This window comes from Panthera tigris, chromosome C1 (assembly GCF_018350195.1).
Source record: "Panthera tigris isolate Pti1 chromosome C1, P.tigris_Pti1_mat1.1, whole genome shotgun sequence".
In the NCBI taxonomy this organism is placed as follows: domain Eukaryota; kingdom Metazoa; phylum Chordata; class Mammalia; order Carnivora; family Felidae; genus Panthera; species Panthera tigris.
This window is the reverse complement of record NC_056667.1, coordinates 42,523,492-42,545,831: the sequence shown is the minus strand read 5'-3', so window position 1 is coordinate 42,545,831 and position 22,340 is coordinate 42,523,492. Positions and strand designations below refer to the sequence as shown.

The 22,340-nt window shown below is 49.4% G+C and overlaps 1 protein-coding gene across 2 annotated transcripts in view; it reads left to right on the top strand.

The window, feature by feature from the left end:
* The first annotated feature begins 1,031 nt into the window (after nucleotides 1-1,031).
* SLC1A7 (solute carrier family 1 member 7) overlaps nucleotides 1,032-22,340 on the top strand; it is a 42,752-nt gene continuing 21,443 nt past the window's right edge. For both annotated transcript variants that reach the window (XM_007077186.3, XM_042997212.1), the window contains exons 1-2: nucleotides 1,032-1,285; nucleotides 6,853-6,932. In XM_007077186.3, coding sequence (XP_007077248.1) covers nucleotides 1,109-1,285; nucleotides 6,853-6,932 — 257 coding nt within the window. In that variant the 5' untranslated portion in view covers nucleotides 1,032-1,108. The remainder of the gene's footprint in view (nucleotides 1,286-6,852; nucleotides 6,933-22,340) is intronic.

Sequence of the window (22,340 nt, the reverse complement as noted above, 5' to 3'; positions counted from 1 at the left end):
CATGTGGATGATGATCCTAACAGCACTTTGCCCTGCTCGGCACAGTGCAGTTCACCCCTGCTTTCACAAATAATCTCTGGATGGGAAGTCACACCAGCGCTAATGATGCTATTATTATGTTTGTTTTTCAAATGGGGAAACTGAGGCACCCTGAGCTTATATGGCTTGCCCGGGGCCACACAGCTAGTAAACGGCAGAGCTGGGAATTGAATAGGTCCCTTGGGCTATGTCATTTTAAAAAATGATAGGCTATGAGAGCTGACAGGGTTCCCAGCTTCAGGCTTAAAGCAACCTGAGGGATACACATCACAGAGAATGGCCGGCCCCAAGTCTGAACCCAGATCCACTGGGTTCAAATCCTGTAGCCCCCATAATACTGCTGAGCACTTTTGAAGCCATCTATTCGTGTGGTGGAAATCAAACCAACATAGGCCTGAATTCCACTCTGCTACTGCTGCCTCTGTGAAAATGACCAAGGGACTCTCACTCCTGGGGTCTCCATTTCAGTAAAATGAAGGTTGGAGTCTTAGGGTTGTTGGGTGATTCCTTATGATTCACATAAGTCAAGCAACTAGAACAGGCCGGCGCACAACACATGTCCTTTGCCTCAGTTTCCTCATCCGTAAAATGATACGTATCAGTACTTACGTCTCAGAATCGGTATTAAGATTAAATGTGCTAATGCAAGTAACGTGCTTCTAGAATAGCACCTGCTATGTGATAAATGCTTAATGTTAGTGATTGCTAGTATCCTCTTGCTTTGCCTTCAGTTCTTTCTGGAATGAAGTGGGGGTAAAAATCAAACCAACCGAGCAAGTGTCCCTCTGTTCCTCCTGCAAGTCTCTGGGCCCCTCCCTTGTTTAAGAGGTGCACTTGGCTTTGAGGTCCAAACCCCCAGACCACGTGGCCTGCTCTAATTTCCCAGGCCCTGATCTGTTCCTGGCTCCTAATGACGCAGCCGGTAATAGGATTGTGGCTTCCCTCTGGGGCAGACACACAGACCATGGCCGTGGGGCTGGCGACTGGTGCTTAGCAACCCTGACCACCTGCCTGCTGAGCAGCCAGTGCCCCTGGCTGGGACGCCGAGCCCCCGGCTGGCCTCACGTGCATGGAATGGTGCTGTGCCTTGTGCCAGCAGACTGGGCTCACCATGGTGCCAGGCGCCGTCCTGGCACGAGGGAGGGATGTGTGCAAGCGGAACGGACTGCTCATCCTGTCTGTGCTATCTGTCACCGTGGGCTGCCTTCTCGGCTTCTTCCTGAGGACCCGTCGCCTATCACCACAGGTCAGCCACCCAGAGCTTCACCGGGTCCCCATCGAGGAGGGGTATGTGGGCCTGAGGGATCTGGGAATCACAGTCCCATGCTCTGACTCCCTGGTGACATGACAGTGGGTGAGGCACTCTGCCTCTCTGGGTCCCAGTTTTCTCATCTGTAGCACGGGTGTGATAAAACACTGCAGGACTGGAGTGAGGTCCAATAAAATGGTGCAGGAAGTGGTTACAAATGGCATCACCGGGTGAGTGAGAGGCAAGGACATCTCCTTAGAAGAACCACAGGGCCAAGAGGCATGGGAACAGGAAGAATGAGGACGTGTAAGAATGCAAGGCAGGCATCAGAGAACACCTCTTACAGCAGGTCAGATGAACAGAGAGCCAGGAAGGGTACGCCAGGCAGAAGTAACAGCAGGAGTGAGATGCAGGGCCATGAAAGATTTGGGCATGTATGGAGCAGGCTGTTCATGGCAGCTGGAACGTACACTATGAGGCAGGGGCTGGAGCTCAGGGGCCATCGGGCCTCTGGATCCCATCACCAAGCACAGGCCTGGGACAACTATGAGTAGTTTGGGGCAGGAGAGTGAAATGGTCAGATCTCAGCTTGGAGAGATCATTCTGGTGCTGAGTGCAAGCTGAGGCAGTGATACAGGCAGGGGACCAAATGAGAGGGTGGCTGCAGGGGTGAGACCTACAGCATGATGAACAGGGCACTTGCGAGACCTGTTTCCAAAAGAGGAGCCCTCAGGATGTGGTGGCAGATTGGATGCAGGGCAGGAAATCAGGGCAGGCCCCCAGGTTTCCGGCCTGTGTGACGGCCTGAGCAAGGGCCCCTTTCCCTCTCGGCACCCATCTCCCACGGGACAGGGAAGGACACTCATACGGCATTAAAGAAAAGATTATTCTGACACTTGTTGTAACAGTAAGGGAGACTTTATTCAGGACTATTCAGGACCATGGGAATAGGAGAGAGAGATCAGGCTTAAGTCCGAGCACAACAAAGACAGCTGAGGATTTAGAGCCAATGAGCATGGTAAGGGGCCAACAGATAGAAAATTGCTAAGAGGAAACATGGAGGGTGAAGGGATTCCTGCTAAATCAACTTAGCAGGATTCTTGCTGAAGGTAAAGAGGAGGCATTCTCCCTAAACTGACTTGGCAGGATTTTTGCTATAACTGGGCTAGGCAGGCCGAAGACAAGGCTAAGGATGAGGCCTGGCCGAAAAAGGGCTTAAAGTAGCTCGTCTCGCGTTTGTGCAAGGAGTCTTTGCTGATGGGCTCTTGGAAGATCCCCTATTTCATAAATTTCCTCTTCCTGCAGCTCACGGATACCAGGTGTCAATACACCTGGGGCTCAAGGCATCAGATTTGGTCCCCCATGAAAAGGGAAACACCCCGTCCCTGAGAACTGAGCCCCTATTACAGCAGTAACACTGTTAAGCCACTCTCGGCTATTTAGGGAGAAGCATGGACTCTGGGAGCAGTGGTGGCTCCCAGACCCCGGACTCTGACTCTACTAGTAAATGGTTGTGAGGCCCTAGGCAAAATGCTGTCTCCTTTCTGGGCTTTGTTTTCCTCATCAGGAGTGGGGGGCACTGTATGTCCACCAGGATTGTTTTGAGAATAAACAAGGATTCATACAGCATGTGGAAGAATGAATGAATTACAGCGGTGCTGAGTGGCTGGTCCTTCACTCCCCTCTCCCTTATCTACCTGTCCAAGTCCGACCTATGTCCAGGAACCATCTCATATTCCATATATTATAAAAGTTCTTCCAGACCTGCCTCACTCTGAACTAATACTCTGCTCCCACACTCATGCCACGCTCAGCCTTCTGCTGTCACCAGCTGCCAGCTGTCTTGCTTCGGAGCCCTTTGTGCAGGTGTCTGTCCCTCCCATCAGAATTTAACTTGATGAATATCACATGGGCTTTCACGAGCCAAAATGTGAGTCTAGTTCAGCGCTTGTCACAGAGACAACCCTTGACTTTTTGCCGAATTAAACTGGCAATGGCACAAACAATCTGCAATCTACTTTCTTTAATTTCCCTGAGCAACAAAAAATATATTTCCTGCAGGAAGATTATTTTGTGAAAACAAATTGGAATGCTTCTCATTAAAAGCCAAGCTCCTCCGGGGCCTCCTTTGCCAAAGCGGCCTGCCCCATCTGCTTGGAAATGCAAATGTGTTCCGGTCTGGATTAACCTGCCAGATAAATTGAAGAAAGGATGTGAAGTCTTAGAACAATTATTTGGCAGGAATTGGCTTTCCCAGCATCTTACTTTGAAATCCAGGAGTTGTTTCTGTGATCTCTGCCAGTGACTCAGAAACTAAACCCTTATTTTGTAAGCTTATGCAACAGTCAAAAGTCATAAACAATTTGCACAATGGAAGAATGTCCTACTTGTGAAAAGAACTTAGAAAATCACAGATTTTCTCTTTGGAAATAGTATCTCATTAAAAAAATACAGATTATTTTGAGAGTTCTGGTGAAACCACGGTGAGTTTACAATTGCATCCATCTTCCTTTCCTTCCTGGAATCCCACTAAAATTACAGTAATGGAATTGTTTAAAGAAATAAACTCCCAGGAGAATATGAAAGGAGATAGTGGAGAAAAGAAGTCGAGCGAGTACCATAAATTAGGCAAGAAGGGAAGTGGATAGAGTTGAATGATCGCACTTAGTAGGAGCACAGAAAGCTAAAACCTGTGTCTGTAGAAGTAGATGCCACATCACTTTGGCTTAGAGACTCTAGAAAGGTTCTGCACTTGAAAGTGCACAGAGCTGCAGGAGGCCACGTGAAGTATGGAGGTGAAATCAGGGGCATTGGCTGGAATTTTGTTAACCAGAGCAGTTGGGCCCCTAAGTCCCCTCCGTTCATGTAATGGGGAGACTCCTTTCCACCCATCTCTACTGTCCTGCCTGTCCCAAAGAGCCAGAGAAGCTTGATTTAGGGATATCAGGCCCACCTGTGTGTGTTGGGAGAGGGGAGGTGATGAGGCACATGCGTCCCACCAATTAGCGGGATCCCCAAAGATTGCTGTCACCTGGGCTTAGACACACCCTCACCCCCTAGTTGGAGTTAGGAAGAGGCTTCTAACTGAAGCCTCAGAGAAAACATCTCCAAATTCTGCTCTCAAGGGGATTCCTCCCCATCCCATCCTATCCCCAGTACAAAAGTCAGACTGTCACCTGTTACCTTCCTTTGAGGAGCCATCACTTGACAAGCTTCACTCATGCACACAGAAGTTTAGTGCCTCACACTTACATATGAGCAGAAGCCAAGGTCAAAGCATCTAACAGAAAGAGACCAAACAGAAAAGAGGGTCTCTATGAAGCAGAGACAATGCAGGAAATAGAAAAAAACATTTAAATCTTTTCTTAAGTTTTTTGGACATGTGAGAGAAGATATCGTGACTGTAAAACAGAACAAGATGCAAAAAGAAAGAACAATCTAAAAACACAAAAGACGTTTTGAAATTCAAGATCTATGAGCCAAGATAAAAATGTCAGTAGCTAGCATAAAGTTGCAGGGATCTCCCAGAACGTAAAACAAGAAGAGATGAAAATAAAAGAAAATATAAGGAAGTCAGAGGTGTCCAACATCCAACTCCCTAATAAGAGTTTTAGAGAGAGCTAGCAGAACATATGGAGAGAAAAATTTCACAGAGAATATAAGACATTTTCTCAGAAGCAAAAAATATGCACACCACTATGAATTAAAAAAAAAAAAAGAAGAAGAAAATCAGAAAATCTCGTCCTGTGGTACATCACCTCATGAAAATTACAGAAAACTGGAAATTGACAGATATTCCTTCAATGGATCTGAGGGAATAGAACAAGTCTCAGCTAAGGGATAGGAAGAATGATTCCAAACATCATAAGCAACTCTAGAATCTAGAAGACAAGGGGGAGGGAAATTCTTTCAAACTAAGAATCTTATATTTGGCCAGACTACTATCGGACATAAGGGTACAATAAAGCATTTTTGTTCATGCTCATGGGACTCAGAAGTTTCTCTCCCATTCACCCTTATTTTTTAAAGACTTTCTGGCTCATTGGAAACCACAGTAGAACGGGACAAGGAGGCTTGATTTCTGGTCCTGCACAGTCACTGCTAAGTCCCCTCCCTCTCTTGGCTCAGCTGAACTAGATCTTTAAAACCCCTTTCTCAGCACCAAAATTCTATGAGTTGGGGCTTTTCAAAGTATCAGACTATTAACCAAGTGTTATGTTTTTTAAAAAAAATGGTTCCAAGTACAAAAATTTAACTTGGATGGTGCTTGAAAGTCCCTGTAACGGCCTCACCCACAACCTTACCCTCAGGAAGGTGGCCTCAAGCATGGTTTGCTAGAAATAGCAAAACAATTAAATTGAATTTAAAAACTTAAAAACAGCACACTCAGTTAAATTTGAATTTCAAGTGAACAACAAAAATTATTTGTTGTTGGGGCGCCTGGGTGGCTCAGTTGGTTAAGGGTCCGACTTTGGCTCAGGTCATGATCTCACAGTTTGTGAGTTCCAGCCTGGAATCAGGTTCTGTGCTGACAGCTCAGAGCCCACTTTGGATCTTCTGTATCCCTCTCTCTGCCCCTCCCCCAGTAGCACACTCTCTCACTCACTCTCTTTCTCTCAAAAATAAATAAACATTTAAAAAAATTATTTGTTGTTCATATGAAATTCATATGAAATTCAGCTGGGCTTAGTGACCCCTTCTACTTCAGCTGTCAGGTTCTGGACATGTGACTCTGGAGACAGCTGACGGGCGAGGAGACCTAATCCAAGGCCCCAAGTGTAGGCTAGACCCAGCGGGCTGTAAGGAAGCCAATGTAAGAACTCTGCCCGGTAGGGGCTCTTTATACTGGATGGTGTCCCACCAACCCAATTCTCTCTCCTTTGCCAGGAGGCTGGCAAGAACCCATGATGATGCCAGGATGGGTTGGGGGTGGGGAGGCACCAGAGAATGGGCCCAATGCAGAAGAAGAAACTGACTCAAGAATGTCATGCTCTGTGGATGAGTCAGTCTCCCCATAAACTAGACTGAGAATTCCGTTGCAGGAACTGTGCCTAATTCATTCTGGGGTACCCAGCACGATGCTTGGCCATATGGGCTGAATGAACGTGTGAACAGTATATGGCCCTGTCCTCTTGCCACTTACCATCTGCTACATGAATTATACCATGAATGGGCAGATGAATGGTGCAGAGGTGGAGGAGAGCTGTCATTTACTGTGATTACTGAACATTTACTCTCATCCAGGCACTCTGCCAGGTGCTTTATGTACCTCCTCTCATTTAAGCCTCCAAATGATCCTATGAAGTAGTTGTTACCCTTGTTACAGATGAGAAAAACTCAGAGAGATCGAGTAACTAGCTTAAGGCCACACAGCTAGTTACAGGGGGTCAAGATTAGAACCCAAGTCTGCTTGGCTCCAAAGCCAGTGCTTCCTCTGTGGACTCTGCTGTCCACGTGCTGGACAAGAGAGGGTGGGTGAATCAGGGCTTTGAACGTTGTAAAGAATGGAGCAGCTGTGAGGTCGGTACTGCCTGCTATAACCCCAGCTCTTCCTGCATTTTCAGGAAATTAGTTACTTCCAGTTTCCTGGAGAGCTCCTGATGAGGATGTTGAAGATGCTGATCCTGCCACTGGTGGTCTCCAGGTGAGGGAGGGGCAGGTGTTTGGCTGGGAGGCCAGGGCTGGGAGGGGAGAAGATTCTGTACAGATTCAGTAGGTGCCCTGCTCCTGCTGTGGGTGGCTGGCCTGAAAACTGTGATTGGGGGTCTTTATGGGCACTCGGGTGTGGCACGGGCTGCTGAAGCCCGGGTCGTTCAGTGGCACCAGTTATTTCAGTCCCATTCAATGGACTTTTTAGTGACTTAAAAAAGTGACTTGGTGTCATAGGACGTGACCTGGCTCCCAGGTAGCTCAGGGCCAGGGAGTTCAGGGATTGCTTCCCAGCAGAGGGGCTCTTTTTGGTGAATGCAGCAGGGTGTGGGGAAAAGACAACTTTGGAGACACTCATGAGATAATATGCTGGCTCAGCTCTGCAACCTTGGATGGTTCCCAGACTCCTCTGAGCTTCAGGATCCAGACTCCACAGTAACCTCACTGGCCTCCTGGCTTTGGTCCTTGTTCCCCTCCTACCCATACTCCACCCAGTGGTCAGAGTTACCTCCTGAAAAGCCATTTGGGCCATGCCATTCATTAACCCGAATGAACATGACATTCCATGGCATTTAGAACAAACTCTCCCGCCCTTACCCTGATCTCAGAGGCCCTGCCTGATCCTTCCCTGCCTGCAACCCACCTCATGCCAGGCCCCACTCACTCCAGTCCCACTGGCCTTTTAGACCAGACCGAACCCTCCCCCACCTCAGGGTCTCCACACATGCTGTTCCTTCTGCCTCCAACACTTCATATCTCTTCCTCTTGATCTGTTTGTTTTTTTTTTAATATAACTTATTGTCAAGTTGGCTAACATACAGTGTATACAGTGTGCTCTTGGTTTTGGGGGTAGATTCCCATGATTCAACGTTTACATACAGCACCCAGTGTTCATCCCAACAAGTGCCCTCCTCAAGGCCCATCACCCATTTCCCCCTCCTCTTCCTCTTCTTTAGATCTCCATGTCACCGTCACTGCCTTAGAAAGGCCTGCCCCACCCGTCACCCCTCACCACCACCTTCACTCTGCCTCACCACACCCTATTCCTTTCCCGGCACAGCCCTTACCATCCACTGTTGTCCTGTATGTATTCACTTGTTTGCTTGTTTCTTGATCTCCCACAGGACCATAAAGTCTGTAAAGGCAGAGACAGTAGTCTGCTGAGGTTCCACTCTGGACCTAGCCAAGTGCCTGGCACATAGTAGGTACTCCTTAATACTTGTCAAGTGAATCAGTGAAGGAATTCAACAATCAGGCATTGTGCTCTCTGGGCACTTGGCCCTGTCCTGGGTGCTGCACATATAGAGATCAATGAGGGTCAGTCCTGGCAGAGCTCACAGGCTGTGAGGGAGAAAACAGATGGTTACATGACAGCTAGGTAAGTGTGTCAATGGAAGAAGCAGAAGACTCTTCTCTTTTCTCCTTTTTCCCTGGATTTATTATGATATAAGGCGCAGGAATCCTGTTAGGTGGCTTTACGGTCCTTTGCCATGACCGTCCTTTACTGCTCAGGTGTCACCACGTACTCAGAATAGAAATACCTCAAAGACAGAGGGTTTGCATGGACTTGGAGTCCCACAGACCTGGGCTCCCACCCTGGCGCTGTTGTTTTCTGGCTGTGTGATCTTGGGCAAGTCATTTGACTTTTAAAAAGGCCTGGAGTCAGTCAGAGACCTGGGACCTAGACATGCTGCTACCACAAATTATCACATGATCTTAGGTAAGGCACCTTCACTCTGGGCCTTGGTTTACCCAGCTTACCTAGCGACTAAGGGCCTGTCCAGCTCTCCAAGTCCTGTCTCTCACTAGACAGAAGTGCTTTCTCTGGGCTGGGAATGGAATGCGGTATTAACTTGAGAAAAGCCAGTGTGTGTTCACACATTTCCTTTGTTTATTATACAGTTTGGGCTCATGCAGAGCAACCGTGTCACTGAAAAATGGAAGTGCTTTCATATTCTCCTACTAAGGGAGAATTGAACCTTCTTAAAGGGGAAAAAATGACACATTTCTAAGCCCCAAACCCTCTGTCCTTGAACTCACCTTCCTTTAGCTTCAACTGTGATCCATCCATTCATCGGTCGCCCACAGTTCCCCGAGCGCTTGCTCCTGGACACTTCAAGGCTGTGATCCCTGTCCTCCAGGAGCAGCCACTCCCATGTGACCACTCAGGGCAGAGCAAAATCGCCAGAGCTGCCTCGACAGTTCAGAGGTCAGGGATTTTCTGCAGAGTAACCGCTCCAGGGCAGTGGGAGGATACACATTAAGGCACATTTGCTCCCAGGTCCGATAACCTGCAATTCTGGGTGCCAGGCCACCTCTGTATCAGCAGAACCTGCCACCCCGTTCCTATGCCACGTCCCTGGGATCAGGCTGGTTATGTCAGTAGCCCCTAAGTGGGCCGCATGCTTTTCTGCCTCCATACCTTTGCTCCCGTTGTTCCTCCTTCCACGAATGCCCTCTTCTCTTCCCAATTAAAGCCTCACTCTGCGTGCAAGACCTAGCTCAAGGTGCCGTGTGCAGTTCCCCCAGCTCTTTATTTATTGATAACGATTGATGATGACCGGTCTCCACCGCAGGTGCTGCTCATAACCCTGGGTGTACTCAGTATTGTTAGTTCAATGAATTCACAGTCACAGCTGGCACACCACATGATGGGGTACAGACCCCTTTTTTTGTACAGTAGTGAAACAGCATTCCTATCTGGATGAGCCACTCCTAGGCCAGAAATTCCCTCTGCCAAGGTCACCAGTTGCTGTGACCCCTCCATGGAGAAGGACCATGTGCATCACTGTGTTTTTATGTGAGATACTGGGAGGGGGTCGGGTTCATTGTCCCCCTTGTCAATGGTGGTGGTCAGTGTAACAGATTTTTGCAGGAGACAGAAAATGAATAGACGAGCAAAGAGGGATGATGAGGTATAAAGAAATATGGGTGGTAATGGTGGGCAGTTGACACAAAGGATGATAAGATCCTATGCCTGCCTTCAGGAGTCTCACCATCTGGAAAGGGGACAGTCACAGAAACACTTTGTTTTAGAGAAAGGAGGCCCAACTCGAGCCAGCCTGGGTTGGAGCCCAGCTCAGTCAGTCTTCCCACAGTCTAGCATCTTCCAGCTCTTGGACATCTTGTCTCTAGAATCCACTCCAAACCAGCACCTGGCCTGAGCCCCCTCCTCAGACAGGCATGCCATAGTCCAGCTGAGTGCAACCTCCCCTTGGCCAGTTGTGGCTTCCTAATTTGCAATGAGGGAGGTGAGCAAACAGTACTGGTAGGTGTGGCTGAGAATCTGCAGGAGACTCCAGGGGAAGAGCACTTACTGGACGTGTGACCCTGATCAAGTCCCAGCATCTGAGCCTTAGTGACCTTCCCTGTAAAATGGGGACAACACCCACCTCTCTCACAGGGTTATTCTCAGAATGAAATAAGATCATGTACTTGGAGCACCCAGCATATCTCCTGATATATTATGAATGTAGCATGTTTTCTCTAACTTATTAAGGCTTCTCCAAGGCCCAGATGAGATGTTTCATGAACCTGTTTTGCACCCGTTTTGCTCTCAGCAGGCAACCCCTTTGGGTGACCTGTTCTTCCTTCGTTGCTTTCACTTAGCACCTGCAGCTTACGTGTCACTTTCTCTGGAAAGTCTCTCTGGACTCAGGCACACCTGGGAACACTGATACAGACCTGCATGTAGGTCTGAGTCCTGCACACCTGTGTTCATGGCAGCCTTCCCAGGCACGTGGACGAGGTGCCATGCACGTCCACACGGCACACACATGTCACCTGTGCCCAGAGCCATTCCCCGTGTGATGGGTGTCGAAGTCTCCTCATCCTCCATGAACCCTAGTGCTCACTACCTCTGGCTCTCCTCTGCCCTCGCATTCCTGCAACTAGTCAGGGGACAGCCTTCGTCAGTCTCCCATGCACACACATATCCCTGCTTCAAACAGTACATAAATTTAGCAATTTTCATTGACAGTTGGGAGCAAGATCACAGGTAAGGATTACACTGAGAAGTGTAAGCCCTTCAGCCATCTCGTGGTTCTCTCTCTCTCTCTGTACATTCGTTATCTATTACTATGGAACAAATTACCACAAACTTAGCCAATTAACACAACCCCCATTTATTATCTACCACTTTCTGTGGCTCAGAATCCCAGGCATAGCTTAGTTGGATCCTCTGCTCGGGGTCTCATGAGGCTGCAAAGTGTAAGCTGAGCTGTGTTCTCCTCTGAAGTCTTGGCTGGGGAAGAATCTATTTCCAAGCTCATTTGAGTTGGTGGCAGAAGTCATTTCCTTGTGGCTGTTTGTCTGAGGGCCCCCCTCCTTAATGGCTATCAGCTGGAGGCCACCTTTGAGTCCTAGAGGCTACCTGTGGTTCTCTGCCTGCTGGCTCTCGCCAAAGGCAATTCCCAACATAGTTTTTTGCTTCATCAAGGCAAGAAGGAGGATCCCTCACTCTCCAGTCTTCTGAGACAGTCCTTTATAGCATAATCACAGGAGTGACATCCCATCACCTTTGCCATATTCTATTAGTTAGAAGCGAGTTCTAGATCCCACCTACACTTAGGGAGGGAGAGTATACAAGGGTGTGGATCATTGGAGGGTCAATTTAGGGTGTATCCACTTCTTTCTTTCTCTCTCCTCACCTCCCTTCTCTCTACCCCTATTCCAAGACCAGCCAGAAATCCTGTCCTCCTTGTCTTTTACAAGTCATTTCCACGCATGCCCTGCTCTTGGACTGGGGCGGGGTGGGGTGCTGCTCAGCTCTTGGTCCAAGTAGCTTATCGAGGAATTTCTTCTAAACAAGGACAACTCTCTTACTATAAAAATAATTCTGAAGAAAATAAGTTTCTCGGGGGACCTGAGTGGTGCAGTCAATTGAGCATCCAACTTCAGCTCAGGTCATGATCTCATGGTTCATGGGGTCGAGCCCCACATCAGGCTCTGTGCTGACAGCTCAAACCTAGAGCCTGCTTCAGATTTTGTGTCTCCCTCTCTCTCTGCCCCTCCCTTGCTTGTGATCGGTCTCTCAAAAATAAGTAAGTGTTAAAAAATTTTTTGAAAAGAAAATAAATTTCTCTATCTCTTTTACAGGAACATCCCAGGGCCTACTATAGAGCAGGTACCTAATAAATGAATATTAAATGGGTTAAGAGCAGTGGAAGGGCAGCTAAGGCAGAATTCAGGGAAGTTTCATGACCAACATTTGAACTGACGCTTGGAGGATGGTTAGGAGTTGCCTTTAAATATTTTTTTGTATTTAAAACATTCTATAGGGGCACCTAGGTGGCTCAGTTGGTTGAGCATCTGACTCTTGATTTGGGCTCAGGTCATGATTCCAGGTCGTGGGATCGAGCCCCACATCAGGCTCCATACTGAGCATGGAGCCTGCTTAATATTCTCACTGTCTCTCTCTCTCTCCCTCCTCCCCTCTCCCCTGCTTGTGCTCCCTCTCTGTGTGTCTAAAATTAAAAATAAATAAATAAAATTCTATACTTCTAGGCACTTTAGATAATTGAGGGAAAAAATCCCCCATTACCCTTCAGTCTTAATTCTGCCACTGTTATCTTTTTTCCCTATAAATGTTTGCTCTTATTCTTAGTAGTGAATCATGAAGCCCAGGGTGTAGGGTGTAGTCCTTGGCTGACTGCTTCAGAAGCTCACCCTCATCTGAGCCCCTGAGCTGGCTGGGCCAGTCCTCTGATGCTGACAAGAGGCAACCAAATAAACCAAATGCCAACTTATTCATTCACAAAGTTATACATACAACTGGTTATACATATAACTGCTAAGGAGCACAGGTGCGCACAGTCTGGCCAGAGCGTTTCTCCCTGTAGCCTCACCACTTGGGGAACCCACTGGTTACATGTTTGCCCGCAGGACAATTTGAGTTTTTAATTGTAAAACCAGTGTGACTTCAGGTTTGCCACTTTAGTTATTTTCTGGGTCCCACCTGGTGGAGTCCCATCATATGTGCATTTAACTTAAACAAAATCAGTTACATATGCTGTGGGAAACAGAGAAAAATAATTTAAAGGAGGAGGAGGCTGCTCCCATTCAAAGAGCTGTGCTCTTGAGGTGGGTGTGCTTTGCACTAAGCCAGTCTTGGTCCCCATGTGCCTCTCAAAGTGTGAGCCTCTCCCTGCAGCAATTGTGATTCTAGGGCATGAAGAGGAGATTGGGTTTGTTTTTTTCCCCTTTACATCATGGCTTCTGAGTGTACGCAGACTGCTTCAGCTGGTGTTCACCTAAAGAAACAGCAAACCCATTTCAAGTCGGGAAGAAAACTGCCTTGAGTGAACTTATATAAAACTATGCCTCCTCAACTTCATGGGCAACTTAAGGGACCTTCAAGGCAAATTTAATTATACTTGGTTTTTGCTTTATGTACTGACTTCAGAACTGAATAGGCTGAATATAGTCCTACTCCTCTGTACAGCGGGAAGCCTAGTGTCTTCCTCTTGAGGCTGTACCATTGGCCAAAGTCAGCTTATTTCCTTCGGTGAGCTTCCAGCCAAGTAGATGGAACAGAACATTGGATCTTACCTCTAGCCCTGCTGCTCTGGTTCCTACCGCATGGTGTCGCTGTTGAACACAGGTCCTGCATGGTCTGGTTCAAGTCGGCACACTGCAGGTGCATATTCCTGCTCTGGCTCCTAGACCCACTGAAGTGCCCAGTCGTTGTTCCTCAAGGCAGCCATGCCCTGAGCTCTGGTCCCTTTTCCCCCACTGTTGCATTAGCCCTGGGGACTTTTAGTGCCAGCAGATCGTGGTCATAGGCACCCTGGTATACCCTGACCCTAACTTCAAATCACAGGGAGCAGGGGTTGGGATCTTAGTCTCTTTTCTCTCAGAAGGCTCCTGGGCCTCTCATGCAAACTGATGCACCCTTTCATAACTCTGCATGCAGCTCTTAAAGTCTCAAGGTCTTAAGATGTGTCCTCAACCCACAAAGTCTCTCCTTTCCCCTGGACTAAGTGTGCCTTCTCACCTTATATTTGCCATTTGAAAATGTTTTCCAAAAATTAAGTCGGCTGCAAGGAGACTATAGAAGAAGCCTCAGACAAAATTTAGAAAATCCCGCCTCCCGTCACATTGGCCTAGCAGTAGTCTGATGGTTAGGACCTGCCACAGCATTGTCAAAGCCCTTGAATGAGGGCTCCCCTCCCATGGGTGGTGCTTGGGTAGGTCCTGAGGGCTTTGCAGCTCTCAGCGCTCTTCTCTGTGCCCCACTGCTGATTGATCCCATGTGGATTACGCCTCTTCCACTAGAAAAGTCAAGCCTTTGGAGCCTTGGGGGCCTTCCTTTCCTGTTTCCTCTCAGTGATAGCACCTGTCACTACTCCGATCCCTTTTCCTTTTAATATACAGTTTATCTCAAAGAGTACTGGCAATTTTCTGTTCCTTTACATTCTTGGAGGATACCTTACTGTTACTTTCTGCAAAAAGAAATCTAGGTGCTTCTTCTTTTTTCTTTTTCACTCAATGTGATGTCATAAGAATTGTCCATGCTGTACCCTCATCTCCATAATCTTGTTTTCATCTTGCACTTGGGCTGGAACAGAGTTTGTGAAGCCCTTTTCCTTTCACTTGACACTTAGGATGCTGCTGGATATCCTTTTGGGGCATCACTCTGTCCCACGACTCCAGACTTACCTCGAGTTCTATTATTTACCACACTCTTGGCCTCGGCCATAGAATAGGCACGATGCCACCTGCAAATTTACAAAACAGTTCCCAGCAGGTGCTTTCTTATTTTTGTTTTTTGGTGGCCCATCAAGGCCCCACCATTTGCTTCTAAGCTTGGGGAGTCAACTGAGCCTTGTTTTCACACATCCCCAGACAGGCGACACAAGAAAGCAGGGGTGGGTCAGCCCAGCATCTGGATCCAGCGAGGGCCTCCAATTCTCTATTTGTTCTTTGCCAAACCCTCCTCTCCCCTCATCCTTCAATTTCTTAAACCAGGCATCATTCAAGGGAAACTGAATCCATGTGTTTGTGATTCACTGATGCCGAACATGGCAGAATGTTTTGTAGGCTTCACATCACAGCAAAGAAATCCAAGTACGTGTGTGGGTTTGTGTGTGACTGTGTGGTGTGTGTCTTTACATGTGCATATGGTGTGCATGTATGTGTGTGCATGTGCATTCCTTTGTATTTATTGTTTTCCTTTCCATTTCTTGTAAAAATTTGAAACTGATTTTTCTTAGAATCAGGAAATCATGTTTGGCCAAAGAAACCTAACATTCCCTTCTCCCCCTTCCTGAGGAACTCTAGCTTGGCAGAAAACTCCCAAACACCCACGTTCTAACTTATTGGAGATGGTCCTGGGCCGAGTGGCTGTTGAAGTCTGGTTTGGAAGCCGGTGTTCAGGGGGCAGCTGTCCGGGCTCCCCAGCACACAGCAAGTGGGAGGGAGGCTGGAGGAACGGGCAGCCTGTGTCCTGGCTCCTCCCCTCAAGCCGTGGGGCAACTTTTCTTAGCAGAGCTCAGCTGACCTCTCAGATGGGAGCTCTGGGATTCTGTCCTTGGCCCTCTTGCCCAGTCAGCTGACCGCCTTACTCATCAAGAAGGGGAACATAGCCCAGCTGTGGGCTGCGGGTGGGGTTAGACCATCAGTCCGGTGACTCCAAAAACCTCCCCAATTTTATCATCCATCGCAGACTCTCTTGTCTTTCCCCCTCATGGTAAAGAATTCCTACTCATCCTGCAAGGATCCATTCAGCAGCCACCTCCTCTGGGAAGCCTGGATTCCCAGGCTAGGCCAAATCCTGCGTCTGGCCCCTGCCAATCATAGCCATGACGCAGGGTTCTGTGTTGTCCAGATGAAGGTCTTTCCACCAACTGGATGGAGTTCCTTGAGGACCAGAAACTCACCTCATTCATTTCTGGGAACCAGAACACCCGGAGAAAGTTTTCAACATGGGGCAGGCTGGGAACACATTAGAGTCTGGGGATGTGCGGGAGGTTTTGAAAAACTCCTACTATCCTTCTTTGTGGAGAACCATCGCACTGGGAGGGTCTCATTTGACGTGGAGAAAGCTTCATTTGGGCTGCCCAGCCTGAGTCCTCGGTGGGTAGACACCAAGAGCCCCCCTGGTAGAGGGAGAGGAGGCAGGAGACCTATCTTCCCTTACTCTGCGGTGTGGGGTGGTTTTTCCTTCCTCTGGAGTGGGGCTCCTTACCATGGCACGGTGGCACCGGTCATAACCAGGCATCCCAAGGAAGTTGTTCCTAATGGTAGAGCAGAGTAGTCATCCTCCACGGGAGCACTCTGGCTCCCTCACACCTGATATTCTTTGCCTAGTGGAAAGAAAGGGGTAGAAGTTCAGCTCTCATGGAATCAGGAACTGGACTTGACCCTTATTACACTTGGGAATACAGCCTTCCTCAAGTGGGTGAGAATGGTCAATGGTCAGACCGTGAGCTCTGAGGGCTGCAGCTTTAGCTCCTCCAGATTTTACTTTTGATTCAGTTGAAGGTTGTTACTTGCACATTATCTGTGAGCATGTTATTTGCAAGCCCCAGTTAAGCATTGTCCTGGTGCCCAGGGGCCTGGGAAGGAGGGACCTTCAGAGGGCAGTTGGGGATGACAAGACAGCAGTGTCCCACTAGACACAGACCCATGCCTGGCTCTGTGCCTGCCCCCCTCCGGTCCCTCGTCCTTTTCCCACCCCACTTCTGCACTCCAAGCTCACAGCATCTAAAATGGAACCAAAGAACTTTGGTGTGTGTAGCTCCAGAGGACAGAGCTGGGCCCAGAATGGGGAATTCTCTTCCCTGGAGGTGGATTTCATTCTGGCACCAGGAAGGACTTTCTAATAAGCATAGCTAGCCCATATGGAGGAGCTGACAGAAGGTAGTGGGTTCTCTGTCCTTGGAAATGTGCAGGCAGAGGCAGTAGAGAAATTTGTGCCCTTGGTAGGGGGTACCAGGTCCAGATGATCCCATCTTTAGCCAAGTGGGAGTCTGGGCACCCTGCCTCAGGTCGTAGAAGGAGTTGGCTTGAGGGTGAGGGTGTGGCAGAGCCATCTGGGAAGAGTAACGTGGCGCTAACGTGGCACTTGCTGTCAGCTGCTGGGCCTGTCATCTGCTCTGGGGGGGGGGGGGGCGGACAGCAAGGCATGATGCTTGGAAGGGCTGAAGGGATTGTCATGGACCCCCAGATGCCTCCTTCCAGTTGCCTTTCTGATAGACTCCCTGCAGCTGCACCCTGGGGCCTGTTTGGGGGAGCCTCCATGACTGGGTCAGCTGAGGCCAGAGCCCAAGGACTTGGCCATGGGGCTTCCTGTCTCTGACATCCTAGTGCCAGGTTGTTGTGACTATGGATGTTGTCATACTAGTGGACCAGGGTTTTTGTCTACTTATTGGGTGGCCTTAGCAAGTTGCTTGCACACCTCCAGTGACTGGGAGTTCACTACTTCTCAAGGTGGTCCATTCCAGGGCAGAAAGTTATTCCTAGTGCTGAGCTGAAATCTCCTTCCCTATAGCTCTCCCCCCCCCAGTCCCAGCATTCCCCCCCACAGCCCCTGCCCCCTCAGCTGCTTCCCCAGGCCTGCATCTCTGTCAATGCCACCTACCCCAGCTGTAACACACACCTCCCTCCCCTGCCCTTTTCCCAGTGGGTCTCCATGTCAGGGCAAGTCCATGACCTTCTCGACAAGCTGCCCAGGCTTCTGGCCCCACAGCCAGAGGCCCACCAGCCCTTCGGCAGCCCCGTTCCCCAGCTGTCTCAGCAAGCTAGCAGCAAACACACCCCAAAGTCCCCTCCCCGCTTGCTGCTGCTGCGGCTCAGCACCCCCCACAACCCCCACCCCCAAATCCCGCCCAGAGTTTGTGCTCTCCCAGCTGTGGAAGCCAGGTCTGGCCCAACACGCGTCCGTGCTCAGTTTCATCATGTCAGACTTGGCCCATGGTCCCAGCCTGCTGGGGTCTGCTTAGTCCCAGCTCCCTCATCCAACACATTAGCTGTCGTCTACAAATCTGATCCACATGCTGTCAGTGGCCTTGGCCAAGCCATTGATAAAAATGACCAGGAAGGAGAGGCAGAGGGAACAGCCCTGAAGCACACCTCCAGGGACCCTCTCAGATTCTCTTCAGTCGGGAGAGGGCACTGCCTCAGAGAGTCACTCCCAAAAGCTCCCATCTGTTCCAAAAGTTCTGGTGCCAACTGCCTTGACATCACACAGACACACAGTGCCAGAGGCATCCCCTAAACCTGGCAAGAGGACCAAAGCTGGGAACCCACAATGGATGCTTATGGTCATCAGACCTAAGGCGTCCTTTTAACAGTCTCGTCTAGAATTGCACCCTGGTTTGACATCACACACATCAGCAAAGCTGCACCCAGGCTAAGCCAGGTCCTGGGCTTCGAGGACCTGGAACCGAGCCAGATTCAAACCTTCCCTGGAGGAGCTCACAGTCTGCTGGGGCAGGCCGTCACTTAAGAGACAATGACATTGCAGAGCAAATGCTAATAATTGCAGTGTATTGAATATTTATTATGTACCAGGCACTGTTCTAAACCTAGATTTACCCTCACAACGAACCATGATTTACCTCCATTTTATCCTCCAGTGGAAATTGAGGCACCCAGAGGCTCAGGAACTTGACAAGGGCTCCCGGCTATTGAGGGATAAATGTGGGAACCTACAGGAGCTGCCTAGCCTACCCAGGTGGGCTCAAGGGGCCCTTCAGAGAGGTGGTGCCCGAGTGGAGACTGGAAAGATGAGAGTAGCAGTAGGAGGGGACAGGAAAGGAATGCGGGAGGGGCAGGGGCAAGGGGACTGGGTTCCTCACTGCTTCTCTAGCACTCATTCCCTGCCAGCCTGTCGTATGCTGGATTGTTGGTTGGGCCCTGGAGAGTCAGAGGTGAGCATACCAGCAAAGTGCCCGTAACAAACTGGGAAGCACGGGGTTCCCTGGCACAGAGGGTGAGGTGACCCCTCAAGGATGTCTTCCCAGATAGAGGAAGTGACATCTAGGCTGACTGTGGAAAGGCAGGTGGAAATGTATCAGGTTGGGGAAATGTGTGTGGGGTGGAAAAGGGGGCATAGAGAGTTCCAGGCTGAAGGAATAACCATGCAAAGGTGGTTCAGGGAGCAGCAGGAGGCCAGGGTGGCCAGAGCGCACAGGTGAGGAGCACGAGACTGAGTCAGGCCACACTGGACCCAAGGCGTGAAGGAGTGTGCACAGTTCTGAGGGCAGTGGGGAGCCACCAAGGACTTCAAACGGGGAGGCCCTCCCCCCCCCCCCAGCAGTCCAGGTAGTCTGTCCACTGTCCACAGTGCGGGGCACGGGCAGCAGTGGTTGCCTCCTGGTGGCAAGAGGGGTCACGATACCTACCTTAGCAGTTGGCGTTACAACCAAATGAGGGTCAGTAAACAGCCTTTTGCTTCCTCAGTAAGGAGCCTGGCAGCTGCTTCCTCCCTTCCCCCACCTCTGCAAGTGAAGCAGTTACCAGATTGAAACAGGCTGGGCCCTTGAGCCCAGCCTGCTTCCCAATCAGTGTAATCTCTTGATCCACAATCCCTGGGCTCTGGGTGGTGGCCAGATGGCTACCAGCTGAGAGGGAATCCCAGACCTCTCAGCTCCGTGAGGCTCTTCCCCAGGGCCTGCAGGGATCATGCTCCACGGAGTACCCAGCCAGGCTGGGAGTAGGTGAGGTAAGGTTACCTATTCTCCCCTCCCTGTAAATTACAGAGCCAAAAAGGACATTGGAGCCTCATGAGGAACCTCCCACTCAGTCTAGAAGCCTCGATCTAGCATTCAAACAGGTGGCCATCCAAGGTCCACTTGGATACTTCCAAAGATGGGAAGCTCACCACCACAAATCTACCATGGGACAAGTCGTCAACACTGAGAGTTGAACTACAGATGCATTATATGGACTGTGTCACATTAAAATCATGGTCAGCCAAAACTAGAAGACACTTTTCTTCCCCAGGAGTTAAACCAAGTCTGTCCCGTGGAGAGGCAATGAGAGTGGAGAAAGCCCCAAAGCGTTCTGAATCAGAAACCCCTGTTCCACGCCTGACTCTACAGCTTACCAGCTGAGTGGCTTGGCCAATTATCTCCACCTCCCTGAGTTTTATTTCCCTTCTCTGTAACTCAAACTGTGCAGTCCAATAAGGTAGCCACTTGTCATAAGTAGTTATTGAACCCCTGAAATGCTAATATTTTGGATATACTGGGTTAAATAAAGCTAAATTATTAAAATCAATTTCACAAAAAATGAATTTCACCCTTTTTTTCAGTTTAAAAAAATTTTGGGGTGCCTGGGTGGCTCAATCACTTAAGCATCTGACTTTGGCTCAGGTCGTGATCTCACAGTTCGTGAGTTCGAGCCCCGCATCGGGCTCTGTGCTGACAGCTCGGAGCCTGGAGCCTGCTTCACATTCTGTGTCTCCCTCTCTCTCTGCCCTTCCCCTGCTTGCGCTCTCTCTCTCTCTCAAAAACAAACACACAAACAAACCATTAAAAAAATTAAAAAATAAAAATGTGACTACTAGGAAATTTAAAATTTTAAAATTGTGGCCTACATTGTGATTCTATAGGGCAACGCTGAGTTAGAATATTTTTTAAGGATCAAGTGAGGTGGATGTTCCAGTGTTTGCAGACAGTTAAGCTCCAGACAATTTATGGTTTCTGTGGCTGCCGGCTACTCAAGGGATTGTGTTTTCCCTCACACAAGCAAGCCGTGCTCATTCTGGAAAGAATAGAGAACGTGAATAAACAGTAAAACAAAATGAAAATCACCCATAATCCCACCACCCAAAGATAGCTACTATTAAACTCTCTAGAGTTTTCTTCTGTGCATATATATGTGAGTCCTCACAAAGCCTCCATACCCCAGCCTGTAGGTTCTCAGAAAGGTCACTTTATTTATTATTTATCATTTGTTTGTTTGTTTATGGAAAAGTCACTTTAACAGCTTGAACCTCCTTTCTCGTTACCGTGAGTCCCTGCAGTGGCCATTGCCACACGCAGAGTCCGGGGCTTTCCTCACACTTAACCTCCCGACCTTCTTGCCCTCGGCTAACCTGCGGTCACCTTGCGCTGCCCCCACCAGCCTGGCTGTTCTGTCGGCTGCTGCCAGCAGTTTCCTCCCCGCGAGCTCCCCTCTCCATGGCTCACCTCTCTCTCCAGCCAGGAGAAGAACCCTTCCCAGTTTAGAGGTTCCAGAGGGGAACTGACTGGGGTCCCAGGTGTCGGAATCCTTTCCATTTTATCCATCAGCCCTCTCCTTTCCAGAGCGCCTGCATCAGGTCCCCTCTTGCTCTATGTAGAACCCACACCCCCTCCCTTCCTACATCCTGGTCTGTCCCCGAGTTGGCACCACCCCTGAGTTAGACCTCTTCTTCCTGAGGGTGGCCTTCTCAGGGGCCCTTTGCTCCTTTCTGAAATCCAGTTGTCATGTATGCCCCTGTCCTGCACAATCCTTCAAGGATGTCCATATCTGGACTGTACATTCTGGAACGGGATCTCGGTCACAGGAGGCTCTGTGCCCTGCAGGCGCCCCTCCACTTAACATCAAGTAGGAACATCTTTCCATTGCCACCGTCACCTCTAATGGCTGCTTAGAACTCCATTGCATGGATATGCTGTAACTTTTAATCTAATTCTGCACTGATGATTTCTTGGGTTAGTCCCAGCTGTTTGCTCTTACAAATACCACTTTAGTGTCCTGCAGTCAGGATATTCTGCTGGATGAGCTGTACTGGACCCCACTTCTCCCTCCTGTCCCCCATGGCCTGGCACTCGAGACCACCCCCACTCCTGAGCACAGCCTTATCTGTGTGTCCCCCATATCACCATGCCTCTAATGTGACCTGAGCTCTGGCCACACTAAACAGCCCAGTGTGCCCACCCTTGGCAGCCTCCATGTTGGCTTCTGCTGTCTCACTGCCCGCGATATCGGCCCCATCTTCAAATCTTCCTCTTCCTCACAAGAACCAATTCAGATGTTCCCTCCTCCAGGAAGCCCTTCCTGACTCTCCTAGCTAGAAGTGATCCCTCCCTCCTCTGAATAAAGACAGTACGTCCTTGTCCCCTTGCTTATGCTACTAATACAGCCACCCTGTCTCCTGGTTCCTTGAGTCCACTTGTGCCTGTGTCCCCGCCTGTCTCCTTCCTGACCCTACCCTGCCCCCGATACCAGGAGCAACTTGAGGTTGGGGAGCGATTCTGATTTCTTTCTGTGAACACAGGGCATGGCACAGAGTGGGCATGTGCTAAAGGTTTGAATAAATACGTGAAGGAAAGAGGACAGGCCTGGAGCTGGGGCCCGAGTTCTGGTCCAGCTGGCCGCTAGTGTTCTGTGTGACCTCGGGCAGGTCTCCCCCTCAGGGCCACGGCTTCCTTGTGGACTTGGCTGGGGGGATTCCCGTTGTGGTCAAAGG